Below are 24,946 nucleotides of genomic sequence, written 5' to 3' on the forward strand. Positions count from 1 at the left end.
CTGTAATTTTAGCAGAAATGGTATAATTAAAGGCACGGTGGAGAGAGAATGTGCATCATCCCCTTATTATGTATCTACATTTTGTTTCAACCTTTTGTCTCAACCTTGTCTGGGGTCTGTCAAACAGACTAACAGAGTCAGCGCTCTTTCAAGAAACACATTTAACTGGCTTTTTCAGTTTTCAGTTAATATCCTACTTCATAGCTTCCCCTTGGGAACTAAGGGAAAAGTGAAAAAAATAAGAACAGAAAAGTTTTAACTGGTCTTTCTGACTTGTGAGTGCAATGGGTCTTGGATGGAGAGCCCTGGAACAGAAAGTTCAGTAAATGAGCCCGGGACAGATGAGCAGAGAGTTCACTAACGTGAGCTTAGCTGCCAGGCAAGACATCCTTCCCTCAATCTTCACTTCTTCCCTGGCTGCTCCTGAAATAGCTATGTGAGAGTTTTTCTGAAAGTATCTCCTCTGTAAGAGGGCAGCTACAGCCAGAAACCTGTTTTTGATAGGCAGCTAAATGGCTTGCTTACACACCAAGAGTTTATGTCAATACCTATAAAAGGCCATCTGTGTAATTATCAGTGCTGATGGTCCAGCCTTCTCTATTTGGAAGCATTTTTCCCTCTTAGCTTGAGAAAAGTTATTCTTTCAACTTAAGACTATAAATGATTATTGATGATTCTAATGTTCAGTACTATTCTTCTTTAGTAGACATGAGAGACTAAGCCTAAGACTTGAGTCCTACTAGCCTGTGTGACTCTTCTCAAACTTTTCTTTAATGGAAGAACTTACAGTCCTCTTTTAGGGCGCTGTGGTCAAAAAGAAGTGTGGAAATTCCTGTAAATTGTGGGGTTTCAGTTGAAAAATTCCTGCAGATAGTTTTAGCAGTTTTATACGAATGCAAATACTCTGTTTCGGTTTTCTTTTTTCTTCAGAAAAGACCATCTTTCAAGCAGATTATTTCCATCCTGGAATCTATGTCAAATGACAGCAACCTTCCAGACCAGTGTAACTCATTCCTGCATAACAAGGCAGAGTGGAGGTAAGTTTAGTTTTCTTCGTTTCAAGATGATATGATGTGATTTTACATTGAAATGGTATGAGTGGGTTTTTTTTTTCAGAAAGACATCAGACTCCGATGATGTACTGGTAGAAAATATGTGTGCTTGAAGTATTTTTAGAACGTAACTTACCTTGTTGTTTTTCAGGAATGCTCAGAATGTTGTGAAACTTGTATTAGGAGCCAATGCACTTAGCTGTACCCTATATTTATTATTACATTGGTTTAGGTATAATGATATTTATGGTTTTGTGATTCACATCTTAAAAACAATGGCAAGTTTTCAGTCAATAGTGTGGGGGCAAAAGAACTCAGATACATGTAGGTTTGATGCCATTTTCATAGAAAGTGTATTGGTGATATTAAGACCAAAACAAAAATATAAGGGGCCAGAACAAAAATATAAGGGGCCTAAACCGCCCCCCCTTCCAAGTTGAGTCTCCATTTGCCCTCGCTTGTATGCATTCTACCATTTTTTATGTGTTCTCTCCTTTGTATCAACTGTGTGTTCACACATCCAGTATATGCCCAGGCTACTCCTGCTTTTACATCATTTTCCATTGCTTAAGCATACAATTTTAGCTACTGCTGATTGTAACTCAATGAGTGATTATAAATGGAGATGAGATTTGAGACAGTTTTATTACATTCCAGTTTTGCAGTAAAACTTACAGCCTCTTTTTTGGAATGTGCCAAAACTTCAAAAACCTTCCCCTGAAGCTTATTTGTGGGTTAAAAAGTTTGCTGCTTCCCAGTACAGCCTTCTGTTTGAGACGGAATATTGAAAACAGGTCTGCACAGGGAGATAGATGATTTTTGCAGATGATCATGCTTCAGTCTGCATTAAGCAGCGCTGGCTCTATGCCAAGTAAACAGGGAGCAGAAATACCGAAAGATTCCCTGCATCGAGGAAACCGGGACGGGGTGGAGGATGGGGACGAGCACATGGAAATGGGGCTTGTGTCAAGCCCGGCAATCCCGCGTTTCTTCCGCTGCCTTCCAAGGAAAGGCAAGACGTAGATTTTCAATGGGGCGAGTGGAAAAACTGAGCTGTCTCTGGGACGGCCCGGTCACACGGCGGGCTATAAATAGCCCGGGCCGGGCCCGGCCGGCGGCGGGGGCTGCGCGCCATCTGCTGGCGGCAGCGCCGCACTGCGCCCCCGCGCCGCCCCCGCGGCCGCTGAGCCGGCTGCTGCTCTGCTGCTGCTCTGCTGCTGCTCTGCTGCTGCTCTGCTGCTGCTCTGCTGCTGCAACTCTGCTGCTGCAACTCTGCTGCTGCTGCTCTGCTGCTGCTGCTCTGCTGCTGCTGCTCTGCTGCTGCTCTGCTGCTGCTCTGCTGCTGCTGCTCTGCTGCTGCTCTGCTGCTGCTCTGCTGCTGCTCTGCTGCTGCTCTGCTGCTGCAACTCTGCTGCTGCAACTCTGCTGCTGCAACTCTGCTGCTGCTGCTCTGCTGCTGCTCTGCCGCTGCTCTGCTGCTGCTGCTCTGCTGCTGCTGCTCTGCTGCTGCTGCTCTGCTGCTGCTCTGCTGCTGCTCTGCTGCTGCTGCTCTGCTGCAGCTCTGCTGCAGCTCTGCTGCTGCTGCAGCTCTGCTGCTGCTCTGCTGCTGCAGCTCTGCTGCTGCTGCTCTGCTGCTGCAGCTCTGCTGCTGCTCTGCTGCTGCTGCTCTGCTGCTGCTGCTCTGCCGCTGCTCTGCCGCTGCTCTGCCGCTGCTGCTCTGCTGCTGCTCTGCTGCTGCTCTGCTGCAGCTCTGCTGCTGCTGCTCTGCTGCTGCTGCTCTGCTGCTGCTGCTCTGCTGCTGCAGCTCGGCTGCTGCTGCTCTGCTGCTGCTGCTCTGCTGCTGCTGCTCTGCTGCTGCTGCTCTGCTGCTGCTGCTCTGCTGCTGCTGCTGCTCTGCTGCTGCTGCTCTGCTGCTGCAGCTCTGCTGCTGCAGCTCGGCTGCTGCAGCTCGGCTGCTGCTGCTCTGCTGCTGCTGCTGCTCTGCTGCTGCTGCTCTGCTGCTGCTGCTCTGCTGCTGCTGCTCTGCTGCTGCTGCTCTGCTGCTGCTGCTCTGCTGCTGCTGCTCTGCTGCTGCTGCTCTGCTGCTGCTGCTCTGCTGCTGCTGCTGCAGGCGCCGCCAGGCTGGGGCTGTGCTCTGGGGCGTGGGACCAACAGCGGTATTTGAAGCGCCCAGGCTTCATGGCCACCGTTGTTGATGCAGACTCTGAGCATCACGTTGTGGGTTTGACAGCAGACGGTACAAGGAGGGTTGGAAAGAAAAGCACACCATAGTGAGGTGTGCTCCTAGGTGCTTATACACCCCTATGTAATAAAACTTGTTAGAAGATGAGCAAGTACTCAAATGGCTTTAGGAGAAACGAATAACTGCTTAAATCTTGCCAATAAAAGAAAATAAAAGCTGTGCTAGCTGACATTTGGTAACAAACATTGTTTTACTTAACCAGTTTATTTCTTCAAGTTTGACTCAAGTGGTCCAAGTATTTCTTGCAAATTTTGTTTTGACACTCCTAAATTTCTAAGGTGAGGAATGTCAGAAAAGGTGTGAAAGAAAAGCCATGTAGCAGCACAAAGCTCTTTGGTACTATCAAGTAATGAAAAAACTTCTTACTATGAAGACTTGTGTTAAAAATAAATGTGGCATTTTTTGTGGAAAAACAAATTACTTGGAGACAAGGAAGTATGAGAGAGAAAATAAAAATTCACGATGGGAGATGATTTGCCTAAAAGCTGATTTTTGAATTGAGCTGAAATGAAAACACAACGAAAGAGCACAAATCATGTGGGCACTTGTGTGGAAGCTGGAGGGGTGCTCTCCTATCCAAATTCTGGTAACAGCTTCCTGCCCTGATGCGAAAGCCGTGTCTGTATGAAAGCTTTCCTTAATGTTTAGCCAAGTAAACAGGAAGTATGCAAAAAATCTGCCACCTGAAGTAGATGAAAGATGCATAAAGTGATCCCAAAAGGATAAATGAAAATAAACAGTTTATTACTAAAAGTTAAGTTTATTACTAAAAACAATTGCACAGAAGTTTAATATGTTTACACTTCTGCATTGAAAAATCTTTGCTTTTACTGATTGCTTTTTTTTTCCCCCATGTATTTTTATCCAATAGTGAATTGCATAGAGATAGTGGAACCAAAAGTGGGGAAAGAATGAGATGTTTTACCACAAAATAGGCAATTTTAATGAAGCCTGAATATCAGAGCCCTGGAGAAGGGTGGGTAGGAAAAAGCAAAAATTTTGCTTGTTCCTTTGAGGGACCTCTGAATTAATGATCCAGATACTGCACTTTCACAAGGATACTGTACTTACCAAAGCAAATCAAAGCTTAGACAAGCTGGATTGCATTTTTCCCCACTCTTAAGAAAAGGCAAGCTGATGTTCTTTTTGTACAGACATGCCAAAATTGTAGCTATAACAGCAAGGAACTGGAGTCAGTATCAGTGACTGGCTGGTATGGAAACTGAGAGTGGGCTGAGTCTATACATGACTGCTGGAGTTGATAACACAAATGATGCTTTGACTTGTCTATACAATGCGGTCTTATTTGCAACATTTTCTGGTGTTAATTTTTATATTAATATCACATTTTGTTCTGCTCATTCTGTATTGCCTTAAAATAATTCAGTGTCTTCTTTCCTAACTGTTTCTGCACATGTTTGGCACATTTTTATTATTAATAAAATAGGGGCACTGCCTTATTCCCAAGTTGCTTAGGTCTGCCCTGTGTTTAAGTTCATGTGATGTCATCTTTTTGGAGCCCTTTCTGAAGTCACTTGTATTACAGTCAGAAAAAATTACTGTAGAAGTAATGATGTTCCAATTCAGTGAGAGATCACATTTGTCTGCATTTAGTCACATATACTAACGGCATCTCTTCTTCCATCCTCTCCCCATGAGTGGCTGCTCCAATGATTAAAATAGTTTATTAGTGATACTTATATTAGTGTATTAGTAGCAATTCAAGATATATAAACAAATTCCCGTCATGGTTTTTAATCTTTGAATGTTTATCATTATAGTTTCTAGCAATGCAGTATTTGTTCTTCAGTGTCACGGAATGAAATTATTCTAGAAAAACCAGTAAACTCACACTGCAGAACTACAGAAGCAAACAAATCCACATGTCCTACCACGTATAATGTTTCAAGCTGCTTCATTTATGGAGTAAGACTCATTAACTGGGCAATGTACAGTAGCTTTCTTTTTAATTACACAGTTTCATTATGCAGCGGAATTATTTTTCAGAATGCAACTGTTTTTGCAGACTGACCTTTTATTATAAGAGAAGTTTCTGTCTAATGAAGAGAGATAATTACAGTACAAAATAGACTTTTGACATAGAGAAAACTATTGTTACCAGGACTCCCCTAGCACATAATATGATTTTAAAAGAGAATGTAATTTACATATTTAAAAAATTATAGAGTTGTGTGTAAGTAGCAGCGATGATGAGAGACAAACTAAGAAAAGCAGTGCTTGCAACTGCCCTCAAATTGCTCTGTAGTTTCCGCAGTAGATAGCATAGTATGTGTTGCACCTGACAGAAGGGGTTCATGAGGAATATATGTGTCTGGGGAGGAGTCACTTTCTGAGCTTCAGTCCAGTGTCTTTTAGTTCGTTCCCTTGTTGTCTCTTTATTATGATGTGTGACCACTTTCTACCCAGTACAGGGGTCAGTCTTAATCTATGCATGCCTAAATATGATAGAGAATTTTTCTTGAAATCTGAAGCATGATAATTATGAGGGGTATTTGTTCTGACCACCACATAGAACAGCTCACTCAGCAGGACTCAAGTGTGATAAATGCCTTTGCCCCCAGGTGGCTGATTTTTGCAGTAGAATTAAGCATGGTGATAAAGTTTGCTGTGGGATTTGCTGGTTATTCTAGCTCTGAATCCTTTCATTGTACTTTGTAAGCTTTATTCTCTGTCAGAGATGTCTTATCAAAATGAGAAATCCATAAAATTTGGAACATTTCTATTATTTGATTTGTTTAAATAGACACCTTGGGTATGCTGTTTTCTCACATTGAGAGGCTGAACTCTTTTAGTGGGGAAGAGTTTAATCATTCCATGCCAGGACAGGAGATTTACAGAAACAAGTAATTCTCTTTCTCCACCCAAAATAGGAATGACAACTCTGTTAGTCCTTCTGCTTTCTTTTTGAAAACATCAGAAGGAGCATGTTTTGTTCACTGTGTTTTAACACAAGAAAAATAATGTGGAAGCATGAGCAAAATATTTGCAGCGTCCAAATAGCTATCTTTGGAGCTCTCTTTAGGATCTCTTGTCTTCTTAAGAGCTCACTTTTTCAAGGAGAAAAACAAAACCCTGTGATTGACTCTTCCCACAACTGTCAGGATACAGGTGGCAGGCAATGCACAGTCACCCAAACAGGCACAGAAATGTTAAATACAAGTACAGCCTCTGATACTAATTGGAGATTAGTATTTCTTTGGTTTCCCCACAAGCAAAATATGTCTGAATTTGGTGAGAGAATTGTTGTTCACCTTCTGTGTTTTTATGTAGTGAAAGATTTGTTAAACTCTTTTCCAAGAGCAGTTCCGTTCATGTGTTTAAAATATACCATCCCTCAGAAATTATGTCAAAGGAAACTACTTTGTTAAGGGAGGTATGTACAGTGAAACCAAATAAAGATGGTATCTGCAACTTTCTTAGAGTACTGCCTTCATGTCCTGCCCTTCCTACTTTTCATAACTTGGGATGTATGGTGAGAAGGAGAGAAAAGTAAACCAAATCCTTTTCACAAACTTGAGAAGCTTTTATTTGTAGCCATTTGCAGGGCTGGCTCATATCACAGTTTATGTTTTTGCTCTTTTATCTTCACCTAAAGAAATAGGAAGGTAAGTGGGGAAAACATTCCCCCACAAAATGTTTCCGTGCATTTTGAGTGTTAGTCAAAATAGTATTTATAGTCAAGTTATAAACCCAGACAGATAGGCTTCTTGGACTGCCTGTATTGTGGTGCTAATGCTTGCCCCATTACCAGTTCTTAATGCAGTTTCTTTATGGATCAGCTCATGTTTCATGATGTTGGGGTAAAGACATTTTCATTTTAAAAATGTTTTTGTTATATGGTATTTTACTCTTTTAAATGTTATTTTTCTTCAACTGAAGGTATTATGGTTGTTCTGAAGTATAAACATTACCATTTGTTCCTAAAGCTGTGAAAGACTGCATTTGGTAATTAAATGAACTGCTTGAGTTAGTATTGTACTTTTCAGCCTTTCACATTTAATTAACATTCAAGTGGGAATTATGAACAATTTATATCTGTCAGGAAAAGACAAGACGTAACAAATTGTCTCCGTGCAGATGTGAAATTGAGGCAACCTTAGAGAGACTAAAGAAACTGGAGCGTGATCTGAGCTTTAAAGAGCAGGAACTAAAGGAACGGGAGAGACGTTTGAAGATGTGGGAGCAGAAGTTAACTGAACAATCAAATACTCCTGTAAGTAGACAATAATTCAACCTTTCATCTTGTGTCAGAAGTATTTGGAGCTTTATCTATGTAAATCTCAAGACATACCAAGGAAGTAGTGCTCCTGTTTTTAGCTGTTCCTTTGGGCCAATTTTATTGCATCACTCCAGATAACAATATTTTTTTTTAATTTCACCTAATGCATTAGATACCACGTATGATTGTTCATATTGTGACATGGGCATTTTAAGTAGTGTCCAATTGATTTATTTAGAGTTTTCAGCTTTAAAAGTTGTTTACATTCAATAAATTCTTTTTTCAACTAAAAAGTTGCTCATTTTATAGGTTGCAAGATTTGGTCTTAAATGTAAGAATCATTTGTATGTTCCAGAAGGCATGCTGTGAAACTTCACATGTCATGAAAAAAACACAGATTTTTTTGTTTCTGTTCTTTTTCTTTAAGAAGAAGCAAATTCCCATTCTGTGAAAAGGGGGTAAAAATTTGAAGTATTAATTTAAGGTTTCGTTCATAATTATAGTTAACATAACTTTGACTGGCCAGTTACCAGCTGGTAGAATTCCCACATTGCTATTAGTAAATTGAACAAACAACCTTCCTTGCATTATCTTGAATTTCTTAATGAAATACTATGCTCTTCAACCACTGATTGGCAGAGGGAGGACCACAGGGCATAGCGCATGGCGAGACGTATTACAACAGAGTTGTTAAAAAAATGACTGTGATACCTACTTGTTTTCAAAATACTAGCTAAAACAAATACCAAATTGAGATTGCAGTAGCATATGATCTTTCTTATGCTCAATTTTATCCTACTTATAACCTTGATTCCAGCCATTTACATATGACTTGTTTTAAAGGCATAGCTTATTGCTGTTCTTTGAATGAAGTTGCATTTATGTTCCAGTTGTGAACATGCAGTAATGAAATCACAGGGGATAAATGTTTTCCTGTGTGCAGATTCTGTATGTTTTCAGTAGATATCTGTGTGCCTGCTTTAACACTTGCAAGATTCCAGTAACTGAGCTGCGGGCCATCCTCTATCCTGAGCACAGCATGAGACACAGCCTTAATGAGCAAACCTTTTCACCAGCAAGGCCCTAGGGTTTTTTTATGCTGTACTTGCTTATGACTTGTACTTTTCACTTAGAGCTGGCATTGCTGCAAGAATAAAGCATTGTGCTAAGGCCTATTGTGCTAAGCATGAACTGTCTTTCTGCATAGCATTAACCCAACTCTCCTATTGCATTTAAATGCAATTTCTTCTGATAGAGAAATATAGGTTTGTTTTTTCCATACATCTCAAGTGAACTGTTACACAGAACATATATTTTAAAAAACCCTTTTATTGGAAAAAAAATTGACATACTGGCAAAAAAAGAGCTTGTTCAAGCAGGATTGTTGGTTTTGTTTTTTTTTTTCATAGCACTGTTTACACATACAACTATATTGTAATTCATAGCTGTAAATCACTTGCAAAATATCTTTGGGCATTCTGTTTGAAAGCTGTATTCCTTGGGAGTCAAGCATCTTTCTTCGTCCATTAGTCCAGGCAGGGTCTGCTCATCAGCATCAAACTAGAGGGTTACAAAAAGGAGCTGTAGTGCTTGACTTTAAACTACCTTGACTTTAAAAACAAGAATAAAGATATGGCAGCCAGAGCTGTGACACATCTTAGAGTTCCCACTAGGCATAAACCTGGTTCTTAGCCAACACGAGGCCTCATTGTGTCTTAGCTGGTACTCTTGTCTCTGCTCTGTGTTCTGCAGTCACCTCTTCACTTGGCTCTGCAGCAGAGACCAGAGGCCAGCAGTGGTGTGCAAGAGTAGAAACTTAAACCAAGTGACAGGAGAACAGTGAAGCTGTCTCTGCTACCTGATTCTCCAGTGTCATAGGGTTGGTAGAAGCTTCATCCTACATGATAAGTAACTATGCAGGCTGCTCCTGCTCCAAAGAGTAAATTGCTTCACACACTTCAACATGAGGGAAGGATGAGGCCAATGTTTAGAAATGCTTCTGTGCATTTCTCCCTGATCTTGTTTTGACCCTATTTCTACTGCATCTTATGCAACAGACACTTTGAGACCGATCTGCAAATTCCTTTGTGCGGCTCTCCAAGAGCCTCTAGCACAAGGAAATCTGGAGCATTTTGGTGGAGTAAAATACATCTATAGCAGTGAAATGGGAGACTACTCTTGAAATAAGATTTGACTTTATGAGGGTAGTGTTATGTAGCTAGGATGAGCATCTTATTTAGAGGAGTACAGTGAGCAAGGCGTGAAGTCCATATATCACTTGTGATGCCCTGTACCTGCATGTGGTCATTTAAGAACTATGAAATTTAGAGAGATTGGTGGATCCCAGCCATTTCTGAGGGTCTCTTCTGATAATCATCATATACAGTGTGTCACTAAAGGCATGTCCTGTCCCAACAAACTCTTTAAAATCCCCAGATAACGAGATGGCAAAATATGGAGGAAGTAAAGGGATTATAACTTGCAAAATGAGCCATTCACAGCTTGCCCACTCTCACACATTGAACAGACCCAGAAAGACGTTTTAGTGAATAGCTGATTTGCAGCTTTGTTGATTTTTGTAGGGAATCCTTGCCATATGTAAGGGGATGCTCTTCTGTGGATCTAAAGTGACTATAACTACTTGGCAATGAAGCATGTGTGCTGTGTACTAGGTCTTGTTTTTAAAAGATTCCTGCTTTTTATCTGGAAGAGCTTTTGCTGATCTTTGATCCAGCTAGCACAATGTTGATGGTGTAACTGGGGGGTTTTGTACAGCCAGGCATACAAAAGCCTAGCTGCAGGTTCTTTCATCACATAGTGGTAAGATATATGAAGAGCACTTAGGGCATTCCATCATCCCTATTTCTTAGTTTTATTTTTGTTTTTTAAACCCTGATCACTACTTAACCACAATGCAAATAGTAAGTCTATATAAGTAGGGAAAGCTCAAGTGGAACAGAAGACAGATACTGTCTCTTAATGATAGAAAATTAGTCAATGTGTATGTGGTTTTACCAAGAAATGGTCACTCTTTGAGCAACCCTGGCTGCAAAGCCTCTTGTGTTACACACCAGAGCATCACCATAACCACCCCTGTAACCTATTGTGATCACCTGCCATTGACTCTTAAGTCAGTTTTCTAACTAGGTTAAAAAACATATGAAAACCCATGAATTTTGGGTAAGTAGTTTTACAAATGCTTTGGAAAGAAGGGCTAGTGCAGGTGTTAACACACAGCTCCTTTGCTGTTGTTCTAGTCGTGTCTCAGTTCAACACCCCAAGACAAGTAGGTAGTTTAATTTAATTTAATTTAGAAACTCCTGAGTTTTATTCCCTGTGAAGCACAGGCAAACATGTCATGGAGGTTACTAGCCTGGCCACTCTGAAGAGGCATTAATCATTTACCTGAAAAGGGCATATTTCATTTGCTACTACAAACAGACTGGGTCAGGAGAATGCCATTATCTGTAGGTGAAGATTAGTAGAAATTTAATATGACAACCAATTGATAGATGTCTCTCGATACCACTAAAGAAAAAAAAAAAAAGCAAAAAAGAAGAAAAAAAACCAAACAACAAAAACCAAAACTGAAGAAGCTGACAGGCTGACCAAAACCACCCCTCTTCCCCTGCCTGCTGGTCCCTGGGATGGCTTCTGAAGATGTGGTGCTGGTGCAGGCTGGAGGCCTGTTCTCCTGTCCTTTGCATTGGTGAGAGACTCATTTCTGATTGTGGCTGTTGCAGGCTGACCCTTTTTCTCCTTTTGAGCATACACTCAAAACCAGTCTGCTACTGCTTTCATTTCTGATATTTAGGGGCTGCTACTTCTGCATCAAATTGCAGAGCTTGTTTGGGTTCTCTGGTCTTAACTTGATTTATTCTTCAATTCTGAAAGGTTGAATTAAGCAACTCCAATTGCCTTGGAACCAGTCCACCTGTTTGGGAAATGTCATATTCTGTTTTGTGCTGTACAAAATGAAAGACTGGGGAGTTTGAACCTTCTTTTGTCATGAAAGCTCTGTTGCCTGTGGTTCTTGCCATGCCACTCAGTGATTTTGCACTTTGGTTTAAGAACAATGACCCCAGAAGGACGCTATCTGTTTTAATGAATTCTTACTTGACCTCCGTGTTTAGATTCACTAATCGTATTCTTTCTGTTGATTGCTGACTAATCTGGTGGTGTCTTTTTCCTTGATTTTTAAATTGGTTCTAACTTTCACTTTTGCTCTGTCCTTTCCTCCTTTAAATAGTTTTTCTTACCTCTTGCTGCAAGAATGTCTCAGGAGTCTTACTTTGAATCTAAAACAGAGGAGTCAAACAGTGCAGAGATGTCATGTCAGATCACAGCAACAAGTAACGGGGAGGTAGCTGGCATGAACCAAAGTCTGAAGGCCTTGATGATGACGGGCTTTGGGGATATCTTCTCTCTGAATCAAGCAGGATCTGTCCTGCAATCTGGAATGCAGATAAACATGCAAGCCAAAAAGAATTCTTCTAAAACCACCTCTATGAGAAAAGGGAAGAAAATCAACATGGCTTTGGGTTTCAGTGAATTCGACTGGTCAGATGACGATGATGATGATGATGATGATGATTTTGATGACACAGATGATAGCAGTGAATGAAATAAGTTGTAGAATCAACCCTGAAATCATTTTAGCAAAGTAAAACAATAAAGTTTTAGAACAAGAATCCTGTCAGTTTGGTCTGTTTAAATCCTGTAAAAGAACAAAAAACAAACAAACAACAACAAAAAAGATATTTACCAGGCTGAGCATATTTGTATGTAGAAAGATACGTTGTTTTTGTTTCGATTGTGCTGACTTATTTCTGCTTTGATGAAATTTGGAACTAAAATTTCCAAACTAATTGAGATTATTATTATTTTATGATTATATCTATAATTCCTAGTGCCTGATTACAGAAACTATTGCTTGATAAATTTAAGATCTGGAAACACTGGGAGAAACTTCAATGCATTTAATGCCATTAATGTACTTCAAATTTTTCTTTTGTGTTTTTTGTCATTTCCCTTACCCCTTTAATTGTCAATCATATGCATATGCTTGTACTTCCAGATTTGCTATTCTCTACATCCATTCTTTCTTACTGTTGTAGTGAATGGGTTTGCTGTGTTTCTAATTTAAAGCTTTTTTCAAGGCAGCATTGTGGGAAGTCACAAATAGGTTTCTAGGAAGAGAGAAGCTTGGAGGGGAAGAGAGGGGTTAGTTAAATGTATAGTTTAAAAACCAAATAGCAGCAGAACCCAGATAATCTCTATTAGTAGATGATTTGTATAAATGTTCTTTTTTTCCCCCCTCACGTGTATGTGCATGTGTATATAATTCACTCTAGCAAAGTAAACTGCAATCAGACTTCTGCATCTATTATCAGATATTGTGATCTAGAAGCTAATTTTCAGTTATGTTGATGTGAATCCATGAAGCCTCATTAATTTTGATGGACTTATTCTTGTACCTGAGAGCAAAAAATTGGTGTCTGTAAATTTGGATTCTGTTGTGTCTGCTAAACGGTGTGTGCCATCCTTAGGAAAGCACAAAGAGAAGCCACTGTGACATTTCAGCTTGGGCACTACTACTGTGACTTATGTGAAATTCTCTATAGTAGAATCTGGCAGTAATGTCAGGAATTTATGAGTCTCTGCATAACTGTTTTTTGCAGCTACATTACTTTTAAAGTATTGTCACTGCTGTTACAGCTTACCATAAAACTCAGTGTGTAACAATCTGCTGCAATAATTGCCTGCCAGGCACTTATGTTGAGAGCAGTGAGGATGTTTCTCCTGATGACCCCTTTAGTGGTGATGCAGAAGGAGGGAGGGAAACCAGTGTGAACACAGATGCAGGTTAGAAAGGAAGATGTTGTAAAATATTTGCCAAGGAAGAAGGGCAGCATTTCAAAAGAAAAATGTTACTGTGTAGTTCAGCAGTAGTGGGAATATTCCATCAAAATTCCATTCTCAATTACTAGAAGAGTTTCTTTTATAAAACTTCTGTTTTTGAGTGGCTTCTTTAATTATAGGCTTGCCTGTTACACAGCTCTAACCTACATATTATGGTGTTTTGTGGATAGCTTAGAGAAAAATGGATCCATTAGGTAACAGCAGGCCTGAAATCATTACCTGTTCACTCAACAAAACAAAGTTCCTTGGAGGAGTTTTTTGAGAGTGGGCACCTCTTTGAGTTATGAGAAAGAATTGTTATATCCTTCGGTGTCAGCACTGGTCTGGTCATCTGTAAGGCACAAGTGCTGCGCTTCAAGCTGGCCCACTCCATTCATCTTGCAAAGGATTAGACCTGCCCATAGGCAAAGATGCGTAGTTCTTGCAGGATGTCATTTAACCTTCTTCCAAACACTCCAAAATCTACTGACCTGAACTTAACCCTCTTGTATACAGAAGCTTATCTCAGGATGAAATGATCATTTAAATGATGCAGTATATGTTCAAAGTATCCCAAGGAAAAACTCCTTTGGCTCAGGTGGGGATGGCTTCTTAGGTCCATCAAAGCAACGTGATCTTGGGGAGAAAAAGAGACTTGGAAGGACAAATAATGAAATGGAAATGAGAACAAATAGCCTTCTCCAGTATAGATTTGTACTATTTTTGTAAGTCTACGTCTGCTAAGACCCACAGCAATGATACTATTTCTGTAACTGCCACTTTGCACTCAGCAAAATTTGATGGATTTGTGTAATGTTATATGTGCACTTTAGGTCTTAAGATGCTTATCATTGTGCATAAATTACTGTACCATGTAAGCAGTGTAGGGTTGTACAACTGAAAACAAAATTTGGTTCAGTACATTTTGAATTCAAAATAAAAAAAAAAAAAATCTGTTCCTAGCATTAATATTTTGCACTTTTTTGGTGTTTGACAATCTTGGAGCACTTCATGCACATTTATGTTTGTGTGGGTTTTAACTGAATTTGTAAATTCACTCCTTAATCTTTACAGAAATAAAAATAGTTTTAAAGTAGTATGACACAGATTTTCAAAGTTGTGGCATCACATGGCTTAAGTCTGTGTTCAAGGTTTTGTGCTTACCCAGGGGTGTAACTTATATCAGCAAATAACATCAGAATGTTGTAATGTGCTTGTAGTAATTTCTACTGTCTACTTGTTTCAGTATTTTTCCATGAAGCAAGATGGATTTTTTTCCCTTTTGCCTATTTTCCCCATGTTGTTTCTCAAAGGAAATTAAAGTATAATAAGGGAAAATTTAGGGTCTTCTAAAACTTCCTTGCACATTTAAAGTAGCAAAAGTGACCTCTGAATTGTAGACAAGGTGATAATATGACAAACTCTTCTGACACAGTTGAGATAGTGTTACACTTAGGATATGGCTGTGCTTACTAAAAAAGCAGTGGTATTAATTGCATTTTTACTTTCCTGTGATGAGTTTCATACCAGGTATCTCAAATTTACAAGCCAGTTATCATATGTGAGAATCAAGCTGTGTTGTTTCTGCCTCTGAAACGCTTCTCACTAGATAAAGGCTTTGAAAATGGCTCTGTTGGGCAGGTGTGGTTGGAGGAGGTCAGAGTATATCTTCCACACCTGATTTTGCTCTGCAGTGTATGCCAGTCCATCTTCTACCTGTCTCATCACCAGGTTATACAAATCTCCACAACAGTCCACAGCTACATAGTGTGTCAGCTTGTGAAAGCATCCAACCAAACCCAGAAGGCATTTCTCTGGCTGCTCTGAGCCAAAGCCAGAACAAACCACCAAAAGCCTTCCTGTGCCTTGTACACCTCTCAGCTCACTAGGCCCTGCCAGGCCTTTTGGGTTCCCAGTTTCCTCTGTCTTCCATAAGTCCTGAAGGCAGTAAAGTAATATCATTGCATTTGATGGAGGGGAAAGGTAAGAACCAGGCCTGAACTTCGTGTTTTTACCAGGCTGCTGTAGTGTAAACATTAACTTAGGTGGGTAAACGGCCTCAGAGAAGAATGGGGAGCATTGACTTTTGGCTTGCTTAAAGATGTGTGGTCAGCTGGGACCAAGACAGGATGTCCAACTCCCAACGTTCTTTCTTTTCCTTCAGCAGTAGTGAAAAAAAAATGGAAATGGGACTTCCTGAAGGAAAACTTTTGATCTAGTCATTTTTGTGATGATGACATCACTAATTTCTTGGAGTAGCAAGTGCCTTAAGGTACGGTGTGTGGGTGTGCTGCATCACCAGCCATTGTGTGCTCCCTGACACAGTGCTTGTCCCCTCTGGATGGGAAGGGCTTTCTAGAGGTGAGGTCTGGCCTGGCCTCTTGTCACACAGTCATGTTCATGGCTTGTCATTTGCTTATCATTCCAGAGGTTTTCTTAGATGTTGGTTCCCTTTCCTTCTGGGTTTTGAAGTGTTTATTCCGAGTTAAATATCTGATGCAGTAATGATGGGTATTGCTCTCAGCAGTAGCAATAGATCTGTATGTGCATATAGCTGTTAAGTATCGAGCAGTGTTACTGTGCGTCTTTAATGCTGTACTTCCTTTATCTGTAATCAGGCAGCTTTTACAGGTTTTTAATTAGACCTCTGACTTGACAGAGGTTTTAACTACAGTCCTAGGTAGAATGTTCAGGTAAAAAAAGTAAGTTCATTCAGTAATTTTCACAGCCCTTAAAATGCACTGGTAGGAATCTGGAGGAGAGACCTTTCCCCTTTCCCCCAGACTTCAACTTAGTGTCCACTGTAAAATCTGCACAGAGATTTCTGATGTGTGAAGATTTAATTTTAAAACTGTAGAACCAACAACTTTCTTTTAACATTTTATATTGTGTGCTAAATACTCATATGCCTTTTAAAGTCAGATATAGTCCACTGCATTTCTTGCTTTTGCACTACTGAAGAAGTTTTGTACTGAATAGTAGAAGTCGATGCTACTTACACTTCAGGTTTGAACTGATGGAATTTGAATAGAAAAAATATTTTCACAGTGTTAGAAAACTTTATTTTCCCTTCTGAAAAAGCAAAGCTGAGCGCAATGCCTATGCCAAGACTCTTGTGCTGTAAACTGAATATATAATTTGTGTGAAACATGCAATGGTACACTTCTGTGTGGTAAAATCTTGCAGTGTCAGTTATCCTCTTTATTGCACTTGACATACCATGTCTTGTTTTATTCACACTGTGGATTCCATTTTCCGGTGTAAAACCAAAGCAAACAAACAAAAAGAAATCATACAATGTATTCAATTTCCTCGATTGGTGTCATAACCTTTCTTTTGGTGTGAACTTTTCCCTTGCTTCTCTTTTGTTCCAAACTTCTATTTTGCAATAAACATTTTGACAGTAAATTTTATGCATTTGTGTCACTGTGTAAAATGCTGGTGTTCCAAGAGGTTCCTTATTGTCTGCTGGTTTGCGTAACTTTTTTTGTGTTTCTAACTGTGTGACATTTCTCCTTTATTCTCCCATTAAAAAAACAAACAAACAAAAAAAACCAACAGAACTATTTTGCCACTGGTTATATTTAAACATGAAGAAAGCTGAAAGAACCCACTGTACATCTGAAAATGCATTATTGAACTTCTGCAGTAAATTTTTCAGTTGTACAAATTGTTATACCAGGCTCCTGCTGCAGCACCAGCCTGTTTGACTATAAGTACCTACAAAAGGCACAGCTCATGGCCTCCTGAGGGTGTTGCCCTTCCTTGTGCTTAAGTGTTTCCCCCAGCACTAGTTTTGCCCCCCAGCATTCTGCCCAGGCTGCGGGTCACTGTTAGTGTGCAGCTGGAGGCGCCGGGGTGAGGGCCTGCCGAGGGGACATGCTTGGCTTGTGGGTGGGGTCTGGGGAACCTGGGGGTGCCAGGGCTCTCTGAAGGAGGTGACAAAGCCATGGGGGCTCAGGGATAACTGAGCTGAGTCTCTCATAAATCACTGTTACCTACATCAAAAGAGTTTGCAACTACATCATGGTATTGAGCTTCTGGGTGACAATGACTGTCCAAATACAGATCTACAAAAATTAATGCTAACCCTTTAAGCTGGATAAAAATGCGCAAAAAGGTGATGCTTGGGTACCATATACTCGTATGAGTAAAATAGCCATCACTGTTAGAGTGACATCTTCTCCTCTGTCCATTTTCAAATCATCCCAAATTTTGTTTCATACAGCCATTCCTCCATGGTTTCCTAGTGCTTCAAGAACTAACACCGTCTTGCATCCAGCAAAGCATAGGAGAAGGCTGGGAAGTGCTGCACTCCTCCAGCCTTACCAGAGTAGTTACAAAGCAGTGGCAGAAACCAAGAGAGACTTGTCTGTACATGGGTGGGAAGAAGTCTACAGTGGCCAGACTCCAAATTCTGTTTTCACTGTTGTCCAGTGAAAGTTTTCCTTCCTTTTGCAGAAAATATCCATCATTTGGGAGGGAGTCATAATCCCAGCATTCTTTTCATTGCAGAAATCAAGTGGTACCAAAACTATAGCAAAAGCCTTCCTGTAGTGTCAGAACCAAGAGGAGAGGTAGATAGAGCCCCTTGCCATCAAATGGTTTACTTTTGCTTCCTAAGTTTTTTTTTTGTTGGAGATCTGCTGGTAATTTTGTCTGCAGAGAGGGACAGGATCCATTTAACACTGCCAACATTCTGTTGGAGCTAGCCAAAAATCAGTGTCAATCCAGTGGTTTAATACATCAATATGAGTTGCAGCCTAAGTCCTGCGCTTTGCAGGGAAAAAGGAACAGAATAGTATCAGCCACCAGAGTAGAATTTGGGTGGAGGGGAGAAAAATGGTCAGATGGTTTTCTTTTCAATTCATATCTCTCACACAGTTGCTGCCCTCCTTTGATATTTGTGCATGGACCGAAGAAGATGTGGTGAGTATTTTGTGTTAACGTGGCCAGGGTCATGATGCTGTAACTCTAACAAATTACAGTGGGCACGGTGGGAGGGAAGGCCAGATCAGAGCATCTAGGGAAACTTGTGTCCCAGAAAGGCTTGAAAATGACCAGAAGTACATTAAGGATTTGAATTACCTTCATAAAAGAGCCACATTCTCCAGTGTCCAGAAAACAGTGGGAGCTGGGACCTGACAGCAGCCAGGAAGGCATTCCTGGGTCCTTGTTTAAGAAATATGGAGGTGCCCAATGACCCAACCCTGGACAGGACAAAATGAGTTCAAAGGTTTTATCCTACTGTGTGCCAGCTGGATGGCAATAAACTGAAAAAATGTTTAGGGCTTTTTAGGGATGTGGAACCTCTCTTTCATATAAAATAATGGCACTGAGTTCTTTATTCCTTTTTATTCAGTTAAAAGGATAAACAAGACACATCATTGATTTATCTCTGGCATAGTGATGTGTCAAAATTATTTTAATGTCCTATCAAGCACTCCCTTTGTGTGTTGTGCATCATGGGGTTGTTTGGCTGACATTTACCAAAGGACTGTCTGGAAAGCCAGTGGAAAAACCATAAAAGCCCTGGCTCCTTCACTTCAGCCCTTTTAGCACATGACATTTCTCAGCTTCTGCTTCAGTCATTTCATTTCTTGATGACAGTATACTGAGAAAGCTGGCTGCAAAATGGAAGGCAGTTTGGAAAAGCTAAACAGAAGTAATCTCTTGCATTGGTGAATCTTGAGTAATTAATCCCAAAGTGAGAAATAATTTTAAATTTTGTTTTAAAAAGGGTGATTACTTGTGACCTCCAAATAACTGTAATACAAGATCTTGATAATTTGAACTTCAAGATTGATTCCTCTTTTTTGCAGTTTTTCTGGATGCAACAACTTACTAGAAAAGGTAACAGCTTTGATATGTCCTTTCATATTCACATTTATGAACTAATATATATATGTTCATTTTTTCCCCTCCCTTAAATAAAATACCATGTGGATCTTTGAATAACCTCTTTTATCTTAAGGTGATACTTCTGGTGAAATGAATGTCTATGCTAGCTTGTTTAAGGAGCATCATATCACTGGGAAGCAATTGCTTCTCCTAGAAGAAGAGGATTTAAAGGACATGGGAATTGTTTCCAGAGGACACATCATCCATTTAAAGGTATTACCAGCATATATTGAATGTCGCAGTAGGTTGTAGTGTGTTACTGAGTCTATGGGGTTTCAGTAATATTAGCAACAAAAAAAGTTACAAAGCTACATAGAGAACATATTTGGTATCTAAATTAGACAGAATTATAGCTTCATATGGATCTAGAACTCAAAGCAACCTGAACATTTTATGAGGCATGGAAATGTGTTGTGGCCTTTATACTCCTCCGTAGTTTTTCATTTTTTTGTGAGCTGGATGGCAGTACTGCTCCAGATTCACCTAGGAGGGCCATTCTCCCAGCATAAAAGCTTGGGAATCTTCAGAGAGAGCTCTCTTTAGCTGAAGGAGAAACAGATACAAAAACAGTTATTTGAACTGAAATCTTAGCTTCTCAACTTCCACATCTCATTCACAGTGTAAAGCATATTTAGACTAACAAAACTCAGTTGGACAACTTTAAAGCTGATTTACAGACAGGCTCCTTTGCTCTTAGAACTTCACTGTAAAATAGTGTTTTAAATATCTAATGTTTGTAATGAGTTAAGAAAATCATGGTCTAGAAAATGTGATCACAACAATGGTAATGGTATTAGTACTGCAGCCAGAGGAGAGAGTTGAGTTTTCTGGCAGACAGCTTTGGAAAAGGGATTCTATAAAAGCAACATCTGTAATTCTGTTGGGTCTCAATCATTTTAGATCACAATTTACTAGTAAAGAGATACTTGTATTGTAATTGCTAGTCCTGCAAATTTAGCTTTGTAAGTCACACAGATTTATTCCCCTTTTGCTCATCAATCATATTTTCCATGCCTGCACACCATTACTGATATATTAAATTTACATTTCCTACAGGGAAGATTATTGAAACTTAATAAAGTCAATAATGTCCAAAATGAAAGATCTTGGCTTCCTGGGTTGATTTGAGCATAAATAAAAACAACAAAAACAAGCCCCCAAACATTTCTTTCTCTGGTTAAGCAGATCTGATTCTGAATGCAAACCAAGGCCAATCTACTGCAACAGTTTCCGAACAGGGCTATATTTTAAATTCTTCTCACAAGCCCTAAGGTATCCACAGTGGAAAACAGAGGGCACATGGGGTTGTGCTGTTTTTCATGCTGGTATTTGCAGGATGAGTTACTAAATAACTCCTATCTGGTTTTGTTGATTTTTTTTTTTTTCCTAGACTGCTATCGAGAAACTAACCCATGACTACCTAAATCTATTTCATTTTCCACCATTAATTAAGGCAAGTATCAGTGTTAATATAAGGTGTATTTCTTGTGATGGTATGAATATTTCACTGTTCTCATGTCTCAACTTTCCCCCATTCAGGGGGGCTGCACTTCCTATAGAGGGTTGTAACAAATGTGGAGAGTCAACAGCAGCAATGGGTCACATCAGAACAAATAATAGGATAATAGAAGTTGTTTTCAAGGAGGTTCTAAGTTTATATCATGGAGCTGGTAGAATTTAATTAAAGGACAACTGGTAGCAATTTGTTTGCTGTCGTTAATTAGAAACTACATTGAAGAGCGATTCTTCCAAACTGCTGCCACCAACTGGTCACCACTGAAGAACAGCAGACCCCTGGCCCAGAACATTCCCCAGTTTGCTAATGTTATAGGAGAGAAAGATGATTTAGTGTCTTGTCACCCTCACATCAACCAATTAGTTTTCTGATATCAGTAATAAGATCCATGCAAAAGGGAAAGAGTGTTTGGGAATCTTGATGTTGATAGAGCAGATATTTGCTTTATTCAGTGAGCTAATCAAGGAATTCTAGACTCCAAATCCTGAAGTAGCTTTTTTAGTCATAATTTATTGCACAGATATAGAGTGAAATAAATACACATAAAGTGAATTTGCATATAGCAAAACTCTGTTCCCTGGAGGGGAAAATGAAAGTCAGAGCATTGCTGTCTTGCTGTGCCAGCTGCAATTCCAGTGGCAGAAGCTGCCACGATGCTTGCAGGGACACCGCACCGTGCCAGAGCAGCTCAGCCAGGAGCAGAAATTGTGCAACATCTCCTGGTTGCCATCCGCTACCAGCCCAAAACCCATGCAGAAGCCTTTGCCCCTCTTGGAGTGTGATGTTCTTTTTCTGCTGCCTGCCAGACTTGTAGCACCTAAAGGCAAATCCTTTCTGCCACCAAAGGGTGTGTTGTGTCTCCCAGTGGGTTGTGGTAGATGAGAATTCTCACCTTTGCCTGTTTTTTTGCCAGGATTCTGCAGGTGGATCTGAAGAAAGCATAGAGAAAGTAGTGAATCTTGAACTTGTTTTTGGTTATCACTTGAAGCCGGGAAACGGTCCAAAGGTAAGCTGGGAGTGCTAGATCAGTTGGTTTGGTTAAGAGTCCCTACCCAGAGGGTCCAGTATCTTCTGGATACAAAAGATAAATTGGTATGAGAATCCTCTTGTTCTAGAAAGTGCTGACTGATGTCAAGGAGGTAAATGGGGCTGCATCAGTGATGAGGAACTATCACCCCAGAATACGCAAGGAAGAAAAGAGTAGCACAGAAAGTGATTTTGACTGAAAGCTTTTGTTTCCTTGTGAACAACTTTTTAAATTGTAATTTTTGTAATTTGGGATTTCATTTTGTTCCTTTTATCCTAATAGGTGTGAAATAGTAATCCATTTATTAAAAAAAAAACCACTGACGGTTGAGCAGTGGCATATGCCAGATGTTGGTAGGCAGACTTCCTTTTATCCCAGCAGAAATATACTGTTTTATGCAACCAAGAGGATTTTGGAAAATACATGGTATGCATGGCTGCTAGCTGGGCAGGATGGGACTAGTCCTGGTGGAGACTGTGTGCCTTCATGGTACTGGGGAAGGAGGGAGGGGTTGTTGCAACACATTGCACAAAACTGCTGTGCCTCAGCAATTGCCAGTGTGCCATGTCCTAATCAAACCTCAGCTCCAAGCCAAGCTGGTTCAAGGATCTCTCGTTGCACCCTGTGTAACAGGAGCGTTGATGTCTCCAGATGTTCCAGCAAAGGATTTATACCACATTGTTTTTTCTTAAGAGTGAGGTTTGTCCCATGCTTTTTGTTTGCTTTGTCCAGCTTGCCATGGACTCTAAGTTCAAGGGTTTTAGAATTAATCATCTATGTGGAAATGGTGTGCAAAGCATTTCTGAGCTAGAGTCAGGGGTTGTGACAACAGGATTTGTTCCCTTTTGTATTTGATAAATCTGCATTGTGTGTCCCCCCTAAACTTGTGGGAGGCTGACTTTCATCTTGTGTTATCTGGCTGCTTTGCTTTCAGGGAATATTGTTTGCAGAAGTCTCTTGATTTCTGTACTTGGTGGTGCTTGCAGAGAAAGCATTTAGGTTTGAACCTAGTAGGAACTTGTACTCATACTGAAATAATTTCATCAATTTGAAAAAGCTTTTTCTCTGGAGATTTCCTTTTTTAGTTTGTTTCTTTTATCCTGAGTACTTCTTTTTCCTATAAAATTCTTTATCACTATGTGAATTACTTAGACTTCTCAGTGTTCTTGAAAGCGTGTTGCTTATGCAGCTGTACAGCTGCTTTTTTGTAGGTGTGCATTTTTCTCTCCCATGTGCAACTAACTCTTGAAGGAACTAAAAGTCTATGAAAAACCTCTTATTTCCCTTCCATTTCCAATATGGGCTGTTAGCCATAGTGCAGGAAGTTGGGCAACCATCTCCAGGAAAGAGCAAGAGAAGGAGCAAATAGACCTCTGAGCACTGGAGAGAAATTAATGTTGTACTAATGCCTCCTTAGGTTTGAAGATGAGTAGATGTTTTAGCCATGACAGTAAAATGTGCGAATGAGACTGTATGGGACAGAAGCTGAATTGTTATGAGAGGGCAGAGTTAGTTCAATGGGCCTATGTAGTGTTGACATAACCTCTGCAGGCTTCTGACAAGCTTTTTTATTTGGTCCTGCCTTCCCTGTGAGCTCCTAATTGGTCCTGTCTGCTCTGTGTGCAGTTGGGCCCTTTCCTAAGGAAGCCATTCCCTCTGAAGCTGTGGTTGCATGCCAGGCATGCCTTCCCTGTCAGCTGCCCTGCTGCAGCACCCTGTGTGCTTAGTGATGCCTCAGCAGGGAATGCACAGTTTGTCACCTGAATATATCTGGGCTGGAAATATCTGTCTGAGATCTGCACTGCCTTTAGAGATATTGCAGCAGAGCCTGTTTGAAAAAGTGAACTGGAAGGAGAAGATTGTCTGATGTTTTGGACAGGATGCTAGGGCAAACATGGGCAAGTAATTTGCATTAAACATAAATAACACTGACAAAGACTGGTGTGGTACATACTGTATAAGAAATTTGGCTAGCTTGCTTCTTTGAAAACCCCTGCATACAATCTTCTGGCTCCCCTAGAGGCTGCTTTGAGCCAGCTACTGCTGCCATTTAGATTTGTTCCCAAATGAACTGGGAAAAGGGTGAAAATCAGGATTGAAGGGTTTAAACTTCTTTTATTGTCCCATTTTTGTAAAAGAGTGGTGGCTGTTCCTGTAAAACTGGGTCAGCAGAAGCACTTGGGATCATGCCTTCCACCATCTTTATAGCTAAAAACCTGGCCTACATCAGTTTAAAAATAAATTTCTCAAAGGAACTTTACCCTAATCAGTCCCTATAACCAGCTGCCTAGCTAAGAAACATTTCTCCTGTTTTAATCATGAAGAAAAAGAGGCAATAATCTCAAATCTGGGTTACACATTGAGAGTATGTGTTCCCTGGGTGATGTGTTGGCTGCTAGACTTGTGTACGGTGAGGGAGGTTATTAGGCTCAGCTGGGAGGTGGTGCAGGGCAGCAGGAAGGGCTCTGTAAGGAGAACAGGTCATGCTGGGAGGTTTTACAGCAGGCTGGCCCTGTGCTGGTCTTCTGGGTCGAGTTCCCTTTAGTTATTGTAGTGCACCTTCTGGTGTAGTTGCACCTGGAAGCAAGCCCATCCATGTCGCTGGAGGTGGCTGTGCCCAAGCGTGGGACAGGATGGACACATAAGACGAAAGCCTCCTAAACTCCAAACTAAAGCTGTGGAGTGGGTGCAGCCATGGAGTGCATCATGACGTACAGAAATACCATCAGATATAAAAGTGCTGGAGAAGCTGGTCCAGGACCCAGAAACCATTTCAGGGGTGCTGGTTAATTCAGATGCGTTTGGCTGGGGCACAGGTGTCCTCTCCTGGGCACTGTGCCGTGCCCATCAGTGCAGCCAACACACATTCCTTCATCAACAGGCAGAAACTTGAGGGCCTTAGGAATGGCAGTGCCTTTTAGCTAGAATCCTGCTAGATATGCTTCAGGGGACAACATTTGAATCTTCAGCCTTTTCTGTATGCTGAATGAAACATTGACTTCCCAGTAAACAGCTTTACCAGCCCCATATTTTTTATCTAATTTAAACTGCGTCTTGTAGTGGGATT

The 24,946-nt window shown here is 40.5% G+C and overlaps 1 protein-coding gene across 3 annotated transcripts in view; it reads left to right on the plus strand.

Moving 5' to 3' along the window:
* The window catches only part of MAP3K20 (mitogen-activated protein kinase kinase kinase 20), a 90,055-nt gene that overhangs the window by 49,290 nt on the left and 15,819 nt on the right, over positions 1–24,946 (plus strand). For 2 of the 3 annotated variants that reach the window (XM_058839235.1, XM_058839237.1), the window contains exons 10-16: positions 931–1,037; positions 7,393–7,528; positions 18,320–18,364; positions 19,258–19,288; positions 19,410–19,549; positions 20,727–20,789; positions 21,766–21,858. In XM_058839235.1, the coding sequence (XP_058695218.1) occupies positions 931–1,037; positions 7,393–7,528; positions 18,320–18,364; positions 19,258–19,288; positions 19,410–19,549; positions 20,727–20,789; positions 21,766–21,858 (615 nt within the window). Of the gene's footprint in view, positions 1–930; positions 1,038–7,392; positions 7,529–11,783; positions 16,849–18,319; positions 18,365–19,257; positions 19,289–19,409; positions 19,550–20,726; positions 20,790–21,765; positions 21,859–24,946 lie in introns of those variants that run through there. The other variant, XM_058839238.1, reaches the window with a different exon arrangement.

The sequence above is a fragment of the Poecile atricapillus genome, chromosome 5 (assembly GCF_030490865.1).
Source record: "Poecile atricapillus isolate bPoeAtr1 chromosome 5, bPoeAtr1.hap1, whole genome shotgun sequence".
In the NCBI taxonomy this organism is placed as follows: domain Eukaryota; kingdom Metazoa; phylum Chordata; class Aves; order Passeriformes; family Paridae; genus Poecile; species Poecile atricapillus.